Source organism: Hoplias malabaricus, chromosome 2 (genome assembly GCF_029633855.1).
Source record: "Hoplias malabaricus isolate fHopMal1 chromosome 2, fHopMal1.hap1, whole genome shotgun sequence".
NCBI lineage: Eukaryota > Metazoa > Chordata > Actinopteri > Characiformes > Erythrinidae > Hoplias > Hoplias malabaricus.
The window spans coordinates 6,931,197-6,950,834 of record NC_089801.1 but is presented as its reverse complement, the minus strand read 5'-3'; the positions used below and the strand labels follow the sequence as shown (position 1 = coordinate 6,950,834).

General features: G+C 38.3%; 2 protein-coding genes across 7 annotated transcripts in view; one reads left to right on the top strand and one right to left on the bottom strand.

Annotated features, from left to right (window-relative positions):
• Positions 1–18,482, top strand: part of tasp1 (taspase, threonine aspartase, 1) — a 20,800-nt gene extending 2,318 nt beyond the window's left edge. For 3 of the 6 annotated variants that reach the window (XM_066660230.1, XM_066660231.1, XM_066660232.1), the window contains exons 2-14: positions 751–950; positions 1,994–2,061; positions 2,928–2,996; positions 3,829–3,949; positions 4,430–4,514; positions 4,628–4,707; positions 5,718–5,824; positions 6,130–6,264; positions 6,479–6,557; positions 7,657–7,767; positions 9,526–9,633; positions 9,891–9,964; positions 10,983–16,059. In XM_066660230.1, coding sequence (XP_066516327.1) covers positions 821–950; positions 1,994–2,061; positions 2,928–2,996; positions 3,829–3,949; positions 4,430–4,514; positions 4,628–4,707; positions 5,718–5,824; positions 6,130–6,264; positions 6,479–6,557; positions 7,657–7,767; positions 9,526–9,633; positions 9,891–9,964; positions 10,983–11,075 — 1,260 coding nt within the window. In that variant the 5' untranslated portion in view covers positions 751–820 and the 3' untranslated portion in view covers positions 11,076–16,059. Of the gene's footprint in view, positions 1–750; positions 951–1,993; positions 2,062–2,927; positions 2,997–3,828; positions 3,950–4,429; positions 4,515–4,627; positions 4,708–5,717; positions 5,825–6,129; positions 6,265–6,478; positions 6,558–7,656; positions 7,768–9,525; positions 9,634–9,890; positions 9,965–10,982; positions 16,060–17,163; positions 17,248–18,353 lie in introns of those variants that run through there. The other 3 variants (XR_010800320.1, XM_066660233.1, XM_066660234.1) reach the window with 3 other exon arrangements.
• On the bottom strand, positions 17,998–19,638 carry LOC136686447 (prolyl-tRNA synthetase associated domain-containing protein 1-like). Its single transcript, XM_066660237.1, has 2 exons — positions 19,082–19,638; positions 17,998–18,737 (listed from the first exon to the last, which is right to left on the bottom strand). The coding sequence occupies exons 1-2, from the start codon at positions 19,163–19,165 to the stop codon at positions 18,309–18,311; spliced, it is 513 nt and encodes a 170-aa protein (XP_066516334.1). The 5' UTR covers positions 19,166–19,638; the 3' UTR covers positions 17,998–18,308.

Genomic DNA, 19,638 nt, shown 5'->3' with positions numbered 1-19,638 from the left:
AAAGACATCATCGTTAAAAAAATTTGATATGGCTTACTTATGTTTGCCGGGCGGTCTTTTTCCAATCAGGGTAAGATTGGCGCGCTCTCGCTGACGTAGCGGAGTGTGCTAAATCAAATGGGCGGGGCTTAAGTTAAGCAGCCAATGACTGTCTAGATCCCGACCCCGTCAAAGGTGAGAAACTTCTGGAGGCGAAAGTGAGACCGAGAGAAGGCGGAATGAAAGCGAAAACGTATTCTTCAAGAATATTAAACTGAAAATAGAGGATTATATACAGAAATACCTGAATATTAATGACAGTTTTCTCAAATACAAAATGACTTTTATTGGTTATGGATTCTGTTTTTTGGTTCTCAGAACTTTAGAGCCTATTTTGACGCCATAGGGAAGTATTTAATTCAAATTTAAAAGAACCTTTGTATTTTTTAACAAGTGAAAGAACAAACAAACAAACGAATGATTGATTGATTGATTGATTGTTCAAAGAACTAAAACCTTTTTTAAATAAACAGTAAATAAATGAGCAGTTGCTGGAGAGAGGATGAATATTTGTGAATTTGCAGGAGGTTACATCAGGCCAGCAGATTTATGTTTTGCTGTATGCAGTGTACTTTTGCCAGAGATGCAAAAATATGAGTCTAAACCTTTTATCAGCATTTTCTGATGTCTACAAAGTGTATCGCATTTTTTCTGAATTCGATGAATATGCATCTTACGTTTGCCCTTGTTCCTTATCTTAATGTTTTTCAGGACAAATACCAATATGCTTATGTTGTGAGTGACTGATGGGCCAAGATGCGACTGCTGCTTCACACAGGTCATGGAGGATTTAATAAACTCGACGGGTTGCACAGGGACAGTGTTCCCACACAAGTATTCAGGGACTACGCAGAACAGCACTATATCCAGCAAGGAACACAGAGCTGTGGGCTTTGTGCTCGTACATGCAGGTTTGTGTCTGAAAGTGGGGCACACATGAGTATACACTAGAGGAACATGCTCTTTGTGCAGACAGGAGATGTCAGTTTTAGTTACTTGTTTCCAGTGAAATGAGGACCGCACATGTCTAGTTTAGATATTTCACTTAGGAATTGTTGCTAAAAATCATGTAGCATTTAAAGGATTCGCTTTCAATCAGATAAATGTATTTCAGACTTCAATTTTCTCAGTACGGCATTATCATTCTTCAATTTCTACAATTTATTTCTTCAAGAAATTCAAGATCTAGCTTTTGTTAAAATCTTCAGAGTCTGTTGGGTAGATAATGGAATCTGTGGATAGATAGTTGTCATACTTTTTTACACTTCTAAAATAAGAATAGAAAGGCTCCTAGCTGGCTACATTTGCACATGCCACTATAACTATTTTTACATTTGCAGCACCTCGTGGTACTAATTTGTAACACTAACCCAAATACACACTTACTCACGTTTAAGAAATGTTTAAGGAGGTACGAGTCAGTGCTTTGCATCTTGTTTTGTTTCTATTTTGATTTAAACGGACTTTATACTAACTTATGAATTTTTTTATTATTTTTTTGAAAGTCCAATGATTGTTTATTTTTTTATGTAAAATAACAAAATATATAATTTGCCCAAAGGAGCCTAAACTTTGCATTTAACTGTGTACAGGAGGTCCTCGGGTTACGTCAGTCCCGAGTTACGATTTTTGTGGTTATGACACATCTCCCATTTACTGTATAAAGCCTTGTTTCGACTTAAGTGGTTTTGCGTCGTAAACGTTGTAACGCGAACTTCGTGTTTGGTGTGTGCGGCGGAAGAATACACGGTTACGCGGCTCGGGACAGAGGAGGATAGGATAAGTGCTTACAGTATGTTATTTACATACAGTGTGTACGTATGTTCCGACTTACACCGAAAATCGGTTTACGCCGCGACGTAGGAAAGGATCGACGTCGTAAAACGAGGACCCCCTGTACTTCATCTTATAAAGCACAGTAGACTGTTAATACATTTTTTCTCTTTTTAAATAGGAGCAGGGTATCATTCGGAATCCAAAGCCAAGGAGTATAAACATGTGTGCAAGAGAGCTTGTCAGAAAGTGAGCACAGTTGTTTTTTTTTTCCTCTCTCTCTGTCCTTTTCTTCTTTTTCTATTGCTTGTTCTAACCCATATGGTATTTTTTACATTCCATTTTACATAATGTTGCCAGAAGATTTTATCATCGCTCTTATTTGTAATACTTTTAACTACCACCTTAAATTCTCCCCTCTCAAATGTACAGGGTGGGCCATTTATATGGATACACCTTAATAAAATGGGAATGGTTGGTGATATTAACTTCCTGTTTGTGGCACATTAGTATATGGGAGGGGGGAAACTTTTCAAGATGGGTGGTGAACAAGGCGGCCATTTTGAAGTCAGCCATGTTGGATCCAACTTTTGATTTTTCAATGGGAAAAGGGTCATGTGACACATCAAACTTATTGGGAATTTCACAAGAAAAACAATGGCGTGCTTGGCTTTAACGTAACCGTATTCTTTCATGAGTTATTTACAAGTTTCTGACCACTTATAAAATGTGTTCAAAGTGCTGCCCATTGTGTTGGATTGTCAATGCAACCCTCTTCTCCCACTCTTCACACACTGATAGCAACACCACAGGAGAAATGCTAGCACAGGCTTCCAGTATTACCTGAAAAAAACAAAAAGAGTATAAATTGAGAGAATATTGTCCACAGTGAATGTAGCGAAACTAACAGAAAAGGCAAAATATCTAAAGAAAAAAAAACTAAAGAAGTATAGTAAGAAACCGGCCAACTGGAAAGTTAGCAGGAACTGGGAGTCTGAATGTGAAATTGAAAAAATCACATGAGCACAGAAAAGCATAGACATAATCACAGCAGAATGTGTGTACGAGTATTTTACTGCTCTTTATTTCTTATGGCATTTCCGTATGTTTTGCAGGCTGTGGACAGGATGAGAGCTGGGGCCATGGCGCTGGAAGCAGTAACTGCAGCTCTTACAGAGCTAGAGGTGAAGCCACTCTGAATTTTTAAAAAGTATGGATTACAGTACACCTTTGCAGATGTTATTAACTCTTTTTGCCCTTGCTATAAGATTCAACTATCCCTTGACAGTAAAACTATTTTTAATCTGTAAATTCTATTCACTCTTACCACATTCTGATTGCGTTTAGATTTTGAAGGGACGTGCATATGATAAATTGAATGTTTGAATTGTGTTCAACAACTGGCATTAACAGTGCTTCTTGGGCGATCGGATCATAAGTGGCCTGCACTAAGTACGAGTGAGAATGGGGTAAAAAGCATCTCAGAGATGCCTTTCAGTCATATCACTCAAACCACACTCAAACAGGTGGTTTGGGGTGCATCATGCCTTACCGTAGCTGTAGTGTGAACAGTAGTGTGTTTATTGCCCTAGCAAATGAGCGACATCACGTTTACACTTTGAGAGCCAGTGAATAGGCCAAGCACAGCCCCTTCCCAACAATCTGGACTTCTGTTGTGCACTCATAGCATACTGTGTCTATAAGAGCACTGATAAGCGCAGCTTATGGGCACGTTTATTAGCTTTGGTGTCCGCAAACTTTTGAATGTGTTAAGGAAAATAGAGCAACTGGAATTGGTCAATTAATGGATACGTAAAGCTACAAGCTTGTGCTCAAGTTATTTCTTCTGTTGTTATTTGTTTTTAACATTATAATACACAGTAGCTTGACATTTTTTTTTGACCATGATTCATAACTGCTGTGCTACAAATCAAAGATAATTCACCCACAGTTATGAAAGTGTCTAGTGTCTCAGACAAGCATACAGACATGTTCAGTGTTGTTTGTTATTTGCAGGATTCACCGTTCACCAATGCTGGTACAGGCTCTAACCTTAACCTGTCGGGGGATATTGAGTGTGATGCAAGTATAATGGATGGGAAGACCTTAGATTTTGGAGCAGTTGGCGCTTTAAGTGGTGGGTTCATTAATGCCACTTTTAGAGGCACGTGTTCTGTTTGAAGATGGAAGCACATACAGTCACAGACTAAGATTATATAAATAACAGAGGCCTTCATGGAGGCCTGACCTATAAAGCTTCCATATACAGTTTTATTTGATGCTTTTATGATGTTGAAAGAGGTTGGCATCAGACTATCAAGCAACAAAGAAGTTTAACAGACCTGTCCTGTTTTATGCCAAAGCATTAATAATAGTTTGGTGCTAATGGCTTACTGACAACTGCACTAGATTTATGAAGGCAACCGTCTTGCACATTTGGCATCACCTTTATGGTATCATTCTCTTCAAGTGACAATGGAAGGGTTGTTTGTAGGACTTCCACTCAAATAACAGAACAATCAAATGGATATTCACCATGAGAAAATCACATGTATACATATACTAAGGAACCTTTTTAGCTCTTAAAGACTTGTGCTCAAACACTTCATCTCTTCAGGAATCAAGAACCCAGTGTTGGTGGCCAGAAGACTATTGAATGAAGCACAGAAAGGGAAGCTTTCAGCTGGCAGGATCCCTCCTTGGTGAGTCATTTATTTAATCTTACTTTTTCGAAGGCTGTTATGGTCCTATTACAGATGTTATTGCCATGTTTGTGATACATTCTCTGTTGTTCTATTTTGTCTATCTCTGCCAGCTTTTTAGTAGGAATAGGAGCACAGCAATGGGCTCTCAGTCATGGAATACCTCCATGTCCTTCGGAGAAGATGGCTACCAGTAAGTATTTTACACTTACACTGTGTGACAGTAATGTACTACAACAACAAATTCAGTAGCACTTATGTAGCTTCTTGCTGAATATAGATGTAGTGTTTGAAAGGCCTTAAAGTGTTTATTAGCCAATATTTAAAGCTTCATATTTCCATATATAAGCTAGGAGGGTAGGGTAGGATATGATTGTTATTGGGGTTGCCTAAGGATTACACTTTTATATTGTAGTAGTGTATCAGAATATTAATTGATGTTGTTTATGGATGAATATATTCTGTGGTGTGTGCTTTAGGTGACATAGAAAGTGCTGAAAAGTCTGAACCATAAGTAAAATAAGAAAGAACTCCCACTTTGGATGTTTGCAGGCAAAATTTTCGGAATATTTAATTATTATTATTAACATTGCTGATATAGATTTGTAACGAAATTATTTAATTTCTTCTAAATATCTATAAATCAACTCACTATAAACTAACTGTATGAGGGCGGCACGGTAGTGCAGCAGGTAGTGTCGCAGTCACAGCTCCAGGGACCTGGAGGTTGTGGGTTCGATTTCCACTCCGAGTGACTGTCTGTGAGGAGTGTGGTGTGTTCTCCCTGTGTCTGCGTGGGTTTCCTCCGGGTGACTGTCTGTGGGGAGTTGGTGTGTTCTCCCCATGTCCGCATGGGTTTCCTCCCACGGTCCAAAAACACACGTTGGTAGGTGAATTGGCGACTCAAAAGTGTCCGTAGGTGTGTGAGTGAATGTGTGTGTGTCGTCCTGTGAAGGACTGGCGCCCCCTCCAGGGTGTATTCCTGCATTGCGCCCAATGATTCCTGGTAGGCTCTGGACCCACCGTGACCCTGAACTGGATAAGTGCTTACAGACAATGAATGAATGAATCAATGAATGTTCACTGTATGTACAAAATAATTTTGCACATTTATATTAAGCACAGGGTAATTGCTATACTTTCTGACATATCTCATTGTCTATGAATCTATACAATACTGAGATTTATTTTCATATTTCCCAGAATTTAGTTTGTCAGCTTACAAAAGGAACAAGCGGAAGATGGAGCTGGCTGAGAAGATAGAGACGGAACATCATCATTTGAAAAAACAACGAATATCAAGTGGAACTGTGAGTAAATAAGTACAATATATATGAGTAAAATCTTAGGATCTGTTATGAACACTGAGAAATTAGATTTCTGTCCCAAAAGCTACAGGTTAATTCAGACACTGCTTAACCCCTTTATATTTTGTGAACTTTAAGCCTGACCTAAACTTAACACTCTCACTTTAACCAATTAATTAATCAAACAGTGCTTTCAAACATAGAGAGAAGCTAACATTGCCATTGTCTTTTACCTTTTTTGTTATATTGTTTTATCGTTGAATTGTACAAACTGTTATTCCATTAACATCATTATTTTCTTTATGCAGGTTAGTGAAATTATGGAGCCTATCTCTTCCTCCTTGGATACAGTGGGGGCAATCGTGGTGGATCAGGAAGGGAATGTTGCAGCTGCTGTTTCTAGTGGGGGGTTGGCCATGAAACATCCAGGGCGAGTTGGCCAGGTAAAAGACCCTGGTCCATCATAGATGCCACTGACTGCAGTTTACCAGTCAGTAAGACTTTCAAAATTATACAATTGAATTACACTCTTGCTGTAATGATATTCTTAGTCGAAAAGCACATCTAGAAACCTGTTTGTTGTATGTAAATAAGAAGCAAACCTCTTTTTTTTTATTTTTTATTTTTTTTTTATATCTGTCTCCCATTTTGTTTAAGGCTGCTCATTATGGCTGTGGCTGCTGGGCTGAAAATGCATGTGATGCCAAACCTTATGCTACAGCAGTGAGTACCTCAGGTATGAAAATTCCCTGTATAATAGTAGTTATAAAGCATACACTGTGGCTTGCTCATCTGCTCTTAACTGTTCAGCTAACAAGACTGTGTGACCATACAAGACTAAAGCATTTCGGTACCATTTTAAAGACGTCTGGTGATTAAACTGATTTGAATTGAAAGAATTCCCTACTGTACTGCACAAGCCAAGAGAAGCAGATGTTCCCACTTGTCTTTCAACGTTTTTCATTCATTCATTCATTCATTACCTGTAAGCGCTTATCCAGTTCAGGGTCGTGGTGGGTCCAGTGCCTACCTGGAATCATTGGGCGCCACATACCCTGGAGGGGGCGCCAGTCCTTCACAGGGCAACACACACTCACACCTACGGACACTTTTGAGTCACCAATTCACCTACCAACGTGTGTTTTGGACTGTGGGAGGAAACCAGAGCACCCGGAGGAAACCCACGCGAACACGAGGAGAACACACCACACTCCTCACAGACAGTCTCCCAGAGCGGGAATCGAACCCACAACCTCCAGGTTCCTGGAGCTGTGTGACTGCGACACTAACCTGCTACACCACCGTGCCGCCTTTCAAAGTTTTTGTACCTCTTTATTATTTACCAATTATTATATTGAAAGGTTACTTTCAAAATAAGAGCTAAAAAATATTAGGTTTTTGATTTTCTAACTTGGTCTTCCATCCATCTACTGGCCAATAGCATGGGTCAGATAACTACATTCATGCTGCTTTGGGACCTTAACCCTAGACTGGAGCTGCTCTAGTTTCTCTTCTATTTATATGCAGCTGATTTAACACTCATGCACACACCTGATGCCCATCTGTTCATTGTTATGCTATCTTGTCTAGTTAGTATCATGTGAAGTTCTTCTCTTTGTGTTTATGGTCGGCTGCATTCAGTGTATATTCTTCACTGGTTTCACAGTGTTTGTGTATCTGTCCTTAATGTAGTTCTGTGTTGAAGAATATCAGTTTGTTCTGCTGTATACAAGTTGTGATAAGGACTGACGATAAGCAACACTAGATAGACCAAATACTATATTATAGGATTATAACTTATAGCTGATTCTTCCAATTTTGTTTGATTCTTTAAGGATGTGGTGAGCATCTCATTCGCACCATGCTAGCGAGAGAGTGTTCTACTGCTGTGCAGGCTGACGATGCACATCAAGCCCTCCTGGAGGCTATGCAAAACAAGTTTATTGGTGAGTAGTGGGTCAGTTTGGCGTGGTCTCATACATTTCCTGTATAAAAATAGGACCCAGTCACACCATCCCAATGAGGAAGAACTAGTGCCATCTAAAGCCAAATTAGGATCGCTTTTCATCTTCTGTGAAAATTATACAAACTGAAATGATTATATTCACGTACAGCATTTTGAAACATGTTCAAAGTTCAGAGACCTTTGGAACAAGGGAAAATATGGGCATCCCCAGTCAAAATAGTCAGTTCTTTATTTAAAATGTTATTTATGTGATTTCACTTGTAATTAAACAACAAATATTTTGTTAATATTTGATCACACTGTGGTTTGTATTTTATGCTTATTTTTTATTATTTTAAAAAGGGTATTGTTTGTTAACTTTTGTCGAAAATGCATTAAATTTGAGCTTTTTTAAAGTGTTGTTTCTTTTATATGTTTTTGATTAAACCAGGTATTCGATTAAAGGAGAAAAAATGATAGAGAATAATGAAAGAGAATTATAGAGAATTATGAAAATAAACTTTAGTTGCAGCCGTAGAGGTTTCACTGTAATTCTGATATTGTGCAGGATCACATTATAATACAGAATTAAATATTCCCCCCCCTTAAATTACTGTATTTGAATTCATCATATTAGAATATTGGAATATTCACTGAAGCCTGAATTCAGGTTTTAAATTACCAAAGATGTTACTGATTGTCACTTCTTGTGCTGGTATCGAAAAGCCATTGTGCTACAATGTGCCTTGTTAAGAGTGCTTTTTGCTTGCTATATTTTATTTGACTTCTTCTCTGTGGAGCTCTCTTACGGCCTCACAGTGCCAGCTCCACATGGTCAGTCGGCAGCACAGACAAGGAATGACTGTTACAGCCAAAGGCATTGGATACACCACACAATCTACAGGCGACAATAAGCCACAAATGGCCTGACGGTATCTGACAGCTGACAGTTGGTTTTGTGTGTCATGGTCTTTTCAAAGAAAAAAAAAACATAAGAAAACGATTAAGTACTTTGTCTTTTTTAAGCTCCTCTTGACCAGAAGCATTACTCTGAAACAGGGAGTGGACACTGAGTTAATGTGTATCTGTGAATCTTAGCCTTGAAACGTACCCCATAGATACTCAATGTCTTGTACCAGTGGGTCAGTACGTAGATGGTCCAGTGTCAGTGGATATACAAATTAGAAGCCTCACACATATTAGAGTGCACTACATCTTTTTACAACCACTGTTAGCCCCAGTTAGTAATGAGATTTTTGTAATTTAATTACAGGGAAGTTAACTCACAAAACACTTTTACAGCAGATCAAATTTTCTTGGCAAAGTCATCTGTGACAATTTCAGCCAAACTGTCACTAACAGGAGTAGAAAATCATACAAAAAGTCAAACTGTACTGTACTATGACCAATGGAATGACTTGCATTTGCTTTTACTTGCATATAAAATTTTCAGGAAATCTCCTACCTGATGGAAGCTGCCCTTGTGAGTTTTAAGTGGATAAAAATCATGACAGACTTGGGCAGCTGGCATTCTCCTCCATTGCATTGAGAATCCAATTACATTGGTTTAATGGACGTCTTTAAAGTGGCAGTTTGGCTTCACATGTCTCCGAGGAAGATTGATGCCACTGTGTGTGATTGATCTGTGATTGAGTTTTTTTCATTATTATATATTTCTATATCAAAGTTGGTGCTTATTGGCAGTGAAAATGGAGCGACCACAGGTTAATTTGACTTACTGTGTATGTGTGTGTTACAGGCTCTCCATGTCTGGCCAGTGAGGATGGTGTACTGGGTGGAGTCATTGTTCTGAGATGCTGTAGATGTGGAGATGATCAGAGCTCTGATGGTTTCCAGGCTCTGCTGGGTATGTGTTCTACTTTCTTTAACAAAGGACTATTCTGAATGGAGGACTGTGTCTGTGCAACAAATTATAATGAATAGTGAGAACAGTGTCACAAAAGGAAGACAGGACTGTGTTTTTTAGGGGGGATGCACGTGTTCATAAGATGCTGTATCATCATGGTAAATTTACCCCCCACCACCACCCCCTGTGTATTGTATTATTTGTTTATATTTTGTAAAATGTTGCTAATTCACATTAACGTTATGTTCTGATTTTAGTAGAGTTCCTCTGGAGCCATACTACAGAGAGTATGTGTGTGGGCTACATGTCTGCACACGACAGCAAAGCAAAGGTAAGTTAATCTTCATATATAATGCCACCAACAAAGGTTTGCAGTCTATCTCTTCAGTCCGGCTGTTTAATGATATATACAATTAAACAAGAAATTACAAGAAAATCAAAAAAGGACTTGGCAAGGGTGGCACAGCAGGTAGTGTCGAAACACACACAGCTCCAGGGACCTGGAGGTTGTGGGTTCGATTCCCGCTCTGGGTGACGGGACTGTCTGTGAGGTGTGTGGTGTGTTCTCCCTGTGTCTACGTGGGTTTCCTCCTAAAGTCCAAAAACACACGTTGGTAGGTGGATTGGCGACTCAAAATTGTCCGTAGGTGTGAGTGAATGTGTGACTGTGTGTGTTGCCCTGTGAAGGACTAGCGCACCCTCCAGGGTGTATTCCTGCCTTGCGCCCAGTGATTCCAGGTAGGCTCTGGACCCACCATGACCCTGATCTGGATAAGGGTTACAGATAATGCATGTATGGATGGACTGGGCAGGCACCCCTTGCCCAAGATTATTATTATTATTATTTTTTTTTTTTTTGTAGAATGCGTGTAGTACTGGAACTTTGTTGTCTTGCATGTAGACCAAGTGTAATATCTCACCACAGATTCTAATGATATTCATGTCAGGGCACTGTGAGGGTCATTCAGTTTCTTGACTTACTTTTACAAATTTACTTCCAGTATTTGCTAATTTTTCATGGTCTCCATTTTTTCCATCTCCTTGTGAATTCCCATGCCCCGGGCAGCCACAAACCACTAAACATAATGGCTGCTTTCGTTAGTAGTAGGCAAGTTTTTACTCTTTTTCACCAAATGTGGTTTGTAAGTTAGCTTGCTGGCTTCTGCTGTGTTTAATATGAAAAGGTTCTTTCCTAAGCCTCAGCCACATGAACAACAAAGTGACCACACTGTTGTTTGTTCCTGGTTCTGAAGAACTATAATACAGTGAGCAGCTCTGCCCTATTCTATTACTTACAGATTCATTCACATTCTCATTCTGTCTCACTCTTTCTCTCTGTCTCTCTTCAGACTCATATATCCAGACTGCCTCTTGGAGCTGTCGCTGGACAATCACTGGCGATTGAAGGTGGAGTGTGTCGGCTGGGGGCTATGAATGCGTAAATGAATGCAGATATTATTCAACAGCAATATGCTTATGGTAAATCATGGACTGAGGAATGGGGTGTGAATGTTGAACTTCTTTCTCTTATTATCGCCATATAAGAGATTTGTCTTTGAGGACAAATTAATGGTTAAAATATTTAAGCATACCATGTATTTTATTCAAATCTTTAACCATTAAAAGATGGACCAAGCTTTTTAGTTAATTCTTAGTTTCTTAAGTGTAGTTGCAACCGCACCAACATAAAGAATGGAGAAAACATATGAAATTACTTTAAATTATAGTGGTTTACCACCGTTAAAATGAAAGCAAACCATATTTTCTTTCACTATGACCATCTGTTTACCCACTGTTAACCTGCGCAATCAGTTAATAGGCTTGTAGTGGGTGCAATTTAAGCTTCTTTTCAGGTATGAAATACCTCATGGTACCAGCTTGTAACTTAATTTACACTCACTCACTCACTCACTCACATACTCATACTCACTTACTGTTAGCAAAATGCTCCAGAAGGGGCGCTATACCGTGCTTTGCCTCAGTGACACCATGTGTCCTTGTTAAAATATTTTTTCTATCAAAACAGATTTAACTTTACATTGGTGTTCGTTCTGATTTTACATGGGGCTGTGGATCAGTAATACACCTAGTTTGGCAGCTTTCTTGGTTATTTCTTATAATTCCATTTGTCGGGATTGTCCTATTAAAAAAATCAGTTAATGTAGTTTAAAATGTTAAATCTGCACTATGGAAGATTTGTTTGTTAAAACTGAAAGACGTGGAAGATTACTGGGTCAAGAGGAAAAGTATCTTCATAAATAAATTGTCCTTCTGCTGCTGCATGTCACTCTGTAAAGCCTGAAACAGTTGTTTAATAGTGAGAGCAGCCAGGTCAGGAGTTTTTGTCAGGCGTCTTTACGTATTGACGTTGCACATACTTGGGTTGTTTACCGAAGTAAAGCTAGTGAGGGCAGTGCTTACCAGTACAGTGCTTAGGAGGAGAGAGATATTACTGAAATTGGAGACGCTGGAATGGAAACCCAAAGGACCATGATCTGTGAACAGAGCAAGGAAATACTGAACTGAAAAGAGCTGGCAAGTTAAAGCTAGATTGACAGACTTTGAGCTAAAACAGAGTAAGCACTGGCTTGGCTGCTCAGTGGTGGCAACAGCTCCGTCACCTCACATCAATTCCCTGAGTATAAAGACTAGGCCGTTTCATTTACAATTAAAATAATGAATTAATTATATTTATACCTGTGAAGCGTGTTTATAAAGTGACACAGGCAATAGATCTGATAACTCTGGTACAGATATGAGACTGCAGGCTGCACACTAAAGTAAACACAGCTAAACAACATGTAATTATCATAGTTTTATGTTACTGCAACTATATTTAAAGAGCTACATGAAAAATTAGATACATTTTATAGAGTCAGTTTTATTATATCTATATATTTTATGTATTTAGTGGCACAAAGATAGAGAGGTGTAAGGGGAATACATGTGATATTACGATGGATTGTTGCAATGATTATCACAAACGCTACATAGTCTATGTTATTGTTGAAATTTCAACGTTAAAAAAAAAATTCCATTTTCACGCTTTCCATTGTCATTCAGTCAGTCTTCACCACCTATTACTTCTCTCAGCTTTCGCTGGTTCATTTCTTTCTATCCTTTTAAACGTCCGCATGCAGATAAGTGGTTTTTCAGAAAAGTCTGTAATCTGAGGCAGCCATTCGTTTACCTTTTTAAGGAAAACTTATTTCTGCCTAAAATTGCCTTTATTCAACTCACAATTGCGGTAGGCAGGTTTACGTTGTTTTGGAATGGTGGTGTGAAACAGTTGGAGTTTTGAAAGATTTCTAATAAAACTGTAATTAAAACCAAATACAGATCTTTGTTTTGTTTCCGTAAAGTCTGCAATACCATGTTTTACTGTGTCTTTGGAATCCATCGTATTTTTTTTTGTGTTTTTGTTTTCAAGAGAGTTGATGGGTCATGAAATGCAAATGCTATTGTATTATAGGCTCACAACTCTGTGTTAGAACTATGAGCAGTATTGTCTACTGTTTTTATACTCTCTTGGCCTTTCACTCTTGAGGCTCAGTAAATAGGCAAAAAAGGTTTTAATGTGCAACAGAACACAGAATTAGATTTCTGACCTGTTCCGCATTTAAACATTTAAATGGAAAGATGAATCATTACTAGAAAAGTATTTATATTGTATCTATATGATCAAGAACTATGTCTTAACATTTTGGAATGAAGCTGTTTGCTAACCATGTACTGTGCTATCTAAATTACAGTCCGACACACTACATCCAGCGCTCAGAATTAAGACCAGATCTTCTTGCAGTTTCATTGCAATTTATGTAATAATCTCAATATTGATCAGAAAAATCCCAATGTTGTTTTCCCCGTTCAGCCCTGTACCCGTCAAACAGTTACTAGCCATTTTTAATTATTATTAATCACAGCCGATTATCCTTGTGCCTGGAGGGCAGTGGTGTTACCCAGATGTTTTTTTTTTTTAAACTGTAAATATCGTGTACTTCAGCTGAGGACATTGTAGTCAGAACAGACAAATACTTGGTCTTTAACTTGGGTTAAAGGGTAAAAGTTTATCACTGAACTATCCATTTGAGGTGAATTTCTGCTCCAGAGCCCCATTATTTTTCCACTAAAGGCATGATGAACATATCAGAACATGTTTTCTAGAGATGATAGCTTTTTTAATACTACTCTGCTCTGTAGTATGTATGGTTTGTTTATGTGTGAATTATAATAATGTTTATAATGTTAAAAAAAAAGGCCTGGTTGGCAGAAGCATGTACTGTATACCACTATGCACACACATAGATCAACGTTTGGATGGTATAGTTACTTTCATTACAAACAGAAAAAAGAGTTGTAGGCCTAATAAGCCTTAATAGAGTGTCCACTTACTTGGAATTGTGGGAAAGTACACATTTGTCTCAACTCTATAACAAATAGTGTGCCGTAACGTGTAAGTGTTTGTGTTAGTGTTGCGAGGTTAGGTAAGATCTTGTGATAAGAATGTGCTTATTATATATCGCTGTATTGTAGAGAGATCCGCTGTTTTGAAAACGTACAATCAGTAACAAGCAATAAAAGATAGCTGTTGTTAACTAAAAGACCTCTATTCCTTTTGGAGCATCAATGTTAATTTGGTAACAGGATGCTGGAGGCAGTGCTTTACGTGATACACGGACTGATCATGACAGCTGTCTTAAACCTTACCTTTCTAAACAGCTGTCTTGTGTAAATCTCATTGACATAATGCTGATTACTGAGTTGACGTGGTTTAAATTTTGTTGTTTGGTGGGACTGGTTTCCTGAAGTCATTATTTTCAGAATCACAAAATGTATTCTGAGCTTCTAATGCTTGTATACTTCTATGGTTATGGCTGCCTGGAGGGAAGTTATGTGTCTGGTGCAGGGCCTAGGAAATAATATCAAATATACAAATGTTCTTGGCAGAGTTTGGGTCGGTGTTTTATAGAGCTAAGTAATAATGAAAGCAGGCTGTAATACTGCAATACTTAAATGGACCAGCAGGAAGTAGTTCTGTTAAATCCACAGCAATAAACAATAAAAAACAAGAAAGCGCTTAACGTAGTCTCTTTCTACAGGCCGCTTCGTGGCCATCCAGCCACTGGGCTGGAAATCTACTGGCATGGTTTATGTTGTTCCTGGTTTAAACCTTCTGATAGAGGAGTCACGGCACAGGCATGTTCACACTCAGCTCTGATACTGTACTGATTTGTTTCACTCTGCACAGTGTGCTACCATGAATCCTATCACTGTTTAATGATGCATAAAGCTTACTATACTGTTAAAATCACAGTGTTTATCCATGCTTTGTTTAAACAGAGTTAATTAAACACAATCTATATGTTAATTATATTCCTTCCTTAAGTTTTGTTGCTTAAAATGACACATTCTCTATTTGGCTTTTTTGACTGCGCTCATATCAAATACATGCACGTAAGTGACACCTCAGGCTCTAAACAGATAAACACAGATGAAACGGATGGAATGGATAATCAGGCCACTGTGCAAAGTGTTTATCTTTAATTTAAGCTTCAAATCCACCTTGGAAAATGCTTTTATGTAGCAATATGCACCGTCCATTTTGTTGTAAATAGGATAAAGTCAATGGGAACAGGGTGAATCGTTAAAATGCCTTCATGTTACTGACTGTTTTCATGTCTATATAAAGAGTATTTTAAATGTGAAATATCCTGTTTTGTAAATTACATTTCTTTACTCATAAAAACGTTTGACCAAATGTTTTTGAAGCTTGTTAGTTTACTGATTTATGAGCAGTAATATTGAAGTAATATGCATGAAAAATGTTTAGAATTAGTGGTGATTTAGGTATGTGTTGAAAATATGCATATTTTATCATTTAACTCTGCATGCGTTGTGACAGGAACTATATTCATTATCTTAGGACACATCGCTCAGTGGACTTGGCAGTGGGCCAGCTGCATATATTGATCAGCAATAGCATTAAAATGAAAGGACCACCACAAGTATATATTTGCAGGGATATGAATATGATGGTGGATCAGACACAGCAGTCCTGATAAACGCCCAAGAAGATCATTTTAATGTTATGGCTGATCTCCATAATAAGAACAATGCTCGTGAACATTTTAATAAATGTGCAATGACTTGACTAATAGAATGTATGAGTGCGCTTAGCAGCTTTTTCACCTTCATTCAGAGCACATTTTTTGGCCAAATATGAATTCACTGACCTTTTAGCTCCATTTGAGGATTGTATTTGATTTTGAACACAGCTGCACAGCAGTTTTCTGGAGGTTCAAACCTCAAGTGTGACTGTTAGCCTAGTTTTTAAAAGGCATGTGTCAGATGTATTAAGGGATACATTTCCTTTTAAGATTGTTCTGTAAGTGAAATGTCATTTAAATGACGTGTAATGTCTCTTTATAATCTCATTGCTTTTGTAATGTTTGAAACATTAATTTAAAATGAAGTTAATGTATTTAATCTTGTTTGCACTTGAAATAAAATGCTAATAATTTTTTTTCACCTGTTAGTAACAGTAGATGTAAGAAATGTAAAGTGCTTGTAGTTTCTATGTTCTGAGTCTAGAAAGTGAGAGTCAAAGGAGCGTTCATTTAGTGAGGACTTGATCACTTCAAAACTGGCATTTGGAACAAGTAGTTTTTTTTTATTTATTATTTTTTTTATTATTTTTTTAATATAATCTTATCATTAGAGTGATATGGAAATGTAGAAAATGTTTCACCTCTCCAGAATTACAATTAAACTTAGCTATAAGTCTGTTTTAACTAGAGTGACCAGACGTCCTGTTTTACCCGGACATGTCCTTTTTTTTAGACTTAAAAATATGTCCGGGCGGAATTTCACAAACGTCCGGGATTTTGTTTTTCTAGAGCTTACATAGAACTTCGAGAAGCGTTTCATTCACAAACTAGTCCCGCCCTCCCCTACTCCGATTGGTTCGCTTGAGTGAGAAGGGGGCGTGGTGAAGTAGCCTAAAATCTTCTGATTGGACGGTCTGACTGTAAAGCTACCGTTATTGGTCGATAACCTTCTCTGTAAACATTTAATTGGTCAGTCTGTACGTCAGTAGTCCTTGTTTACGTCAGGCAAAGCTCATGTACCTACCCTCATCTCGAGCAGCTATGCCGAAACGTAAATGTAAGTTCTCGGATGAGAATGTAACTGTCCTCTTTTTCACCATCTCAGATCTGGTCACCCTAGTTTTAACCCCTAAAATTAGCAAATAATCTTTAAAAAAAAAAAACTGCAACTCTAAGACGAAGAATCGAATTGATCTATAGTCTCAGAGTTGAATTTTCAAAGTTGGGAAATGAGAATATTCTGCTAAATGTGAGAAATGTACATATCGTTAGTAAAAAATATACTGAAGCATAATCTTGGCTAAAATCATTAGATATGATACTAAAATAGTTGCAAAGCTGCTCCTCAGTGCACATGGCACATTACTGAAAGGCTATTGAGACCTCACCCCTTGCACTGTTCATTCCTCCATCACATGTACAGCATATGTCCAGATGATTTCTAGAAACCTGACACTCACCCACTACTGAAAGCACACATCTGGACCAAAGGACTACCTAAAGTCTGGTAAGTTTTGACGATTTTTATTGACAGTAATAGCATTGAAACATTTAAGCAACTATTAAATCAATGTGTAATCTCACAGTTGATTGCTATCTGCTAAATCAGAAAAGCTCAATGAGCAATTTCATTTTAGAGACAAGTTTACCAAGACTAGCAGGCTAGCAAGAGGTTAGCTTACCAAGACTAGCATTGGCTAGCTACCTATATATTTTGCCTCAATGGGTTTCTGTAACCAAGAACTGATGCTTATAAATTATTTATTTAACATTTTGAAGACTATCAGCTTTCATGTTTTTAGACACAGTCATTTTATTCAACAGAACAATGCCATGCCTCAATTATGACATCACATTTGTTATAGTTGCTAATTGTATTATGTATTATTGTTTAGGCATGTGTGCTGTTGACAAAAGAAGGTACTTTGATGACAATGTATAATATGGTTCCTTTAACTTACCCAATTTCCCAAAGTCCCAACATTTCCATGGAAATTTACATTTTGGAATATTTCCAAAGTTCCCAAGCTAAAATTACTGGTAATTTATCTGTCATTTTCCACCCCTTTGTCATGTTAGTGAAATGACAGCAAGCAGGTTAATGTTAATATTAAAGAAAGAACAGAAAATGAGAGCGCTGTGTGAATATACTGAGCTAAACCTGACTGAACGTGTGCTGAGGTGAACGGACAAATGTTACATGATGCCCTGGGATTTGAAGAGCAGTTGTATGGAATAATGATCTCGGATTGCTGTATATGGGTTTCCTTTATTAGGTAGGGTTATGGAAAATGTTACATGAATCTTAATAGATGTCCTGTGTTTAAAAAAGGCACAAAATGTGACATTAACCATGTGTCTAAATTATTCTCAATGACTTTAAATAAAAAAAAAAAAAGGATGAGTGCTTTGAATCTAAATGAACGATTGCCCCACCAGTACTAAGATAGCAGTTCTCACTGTTCATTGGCTTGTTTTTATTGACATCATTATTAAAGGTGCACATGAAAATGAAAAATGACAGAGGTAACAGTTCATAGTTCATAGGACAGTTATAGGAGCTAACATCTAATCAAAGCTGTGTAGAAATGGTTCGTGTCCTGTTTCTCTCAGAAACTTCATCAGATCTTCTGGACTAAGTCCCATGGTGGCAGCGTTGGTCATGGGGTGGAAGTACACTCTCTTGTGGCCTCCATTGACAAGGTCACTGTCCAGAATGAACTTCACACTTTGGTCTTTATCACAGAACAGAGACAGAGCTGTGGCACAGCCCTGGCCCACCTTCAGCTTCTCCAGCATCACTCCTTCATCGGCAAAGCGCAGGTTTCCGCTCCCCACACCCAGCTTCTTGGCCAGGTCACCGAGGTTCACCTGTCGGTCATGACGAACAGAGACCAGCCACAGGCCCTTTTTCTTCTTGTCTTTTAAGAAGAGGTTCTTGGTGATGGCCCCATTGAGATGCTCCACATGCGGCAACATCTCCTCCACAGTGAAAACCTGGTGAGAAATAAATACCCAGTGTATATTTATCTGAAAGGGGCAGATATTTATAAACCTCAGATCTACTCAAATGTGCTGTGTGACAATTATATTAACGCGGATTGCATTTGTTTTATCGGTGATTTGGCGCCGTTTGGCGGACACGGCTGGAACTACAACTGAAAGTACACTGCAGCTGTTTGGCGGTTCACTGAGTGAGTTACAGACTGAAGAGGACGGAAAAAACGGAGCTGAATGTGTTATGGACAGAGGCATTCCATGGGTCCACAGCGATTAACAGAATAATTCTCAAAATAATTCTCAGTGTTTATTTCATGATGATGATGAATGAATGAATTTACCTCAGGGTGCTCCACGCAGTCAAACTCAATATTCAGGCTTTTTAGAAAACTCTCTAAGTCTGTCCGAAGTTCTGGGGAGGACATCGCGTAAAGAGCGGGTCAGATGACCTACAAAAATAAAGTAAATCTCTGTAGTGTGTAATTAAACTCTTACAGTGCGTTCACTGCTGACTGGAGAGTCCAACCCAAATGGCTCCCTGCTCCCTACACTACAGAGTGCGCTGGTGAAGTTTTATATTCTACACACAAATAGTTCAGTTTATTTTCAGTATGGTGCTTGACCCCGGTGGCCGTGTCCCAGCCTGCTCTAATTTAGACATAAAGTCAGCAGTTTAGGACAGGGGACGGTGTTTGTACCTTTTTTCCGTTTGTAACGGAGGGTACTAACTAGCGCAGAAGAAACCATTTGACATCGAGCCATGTTCACTCGGCAAAATGCAAATGCGCATGCGCAAAGAACTAGTCAACAATAAAAGTCCTGTACTTTATACAATAAAAGTCCTAAGTTTTATAGTTGAATAGTTTATATATATATACACACACACACACCAAATGGA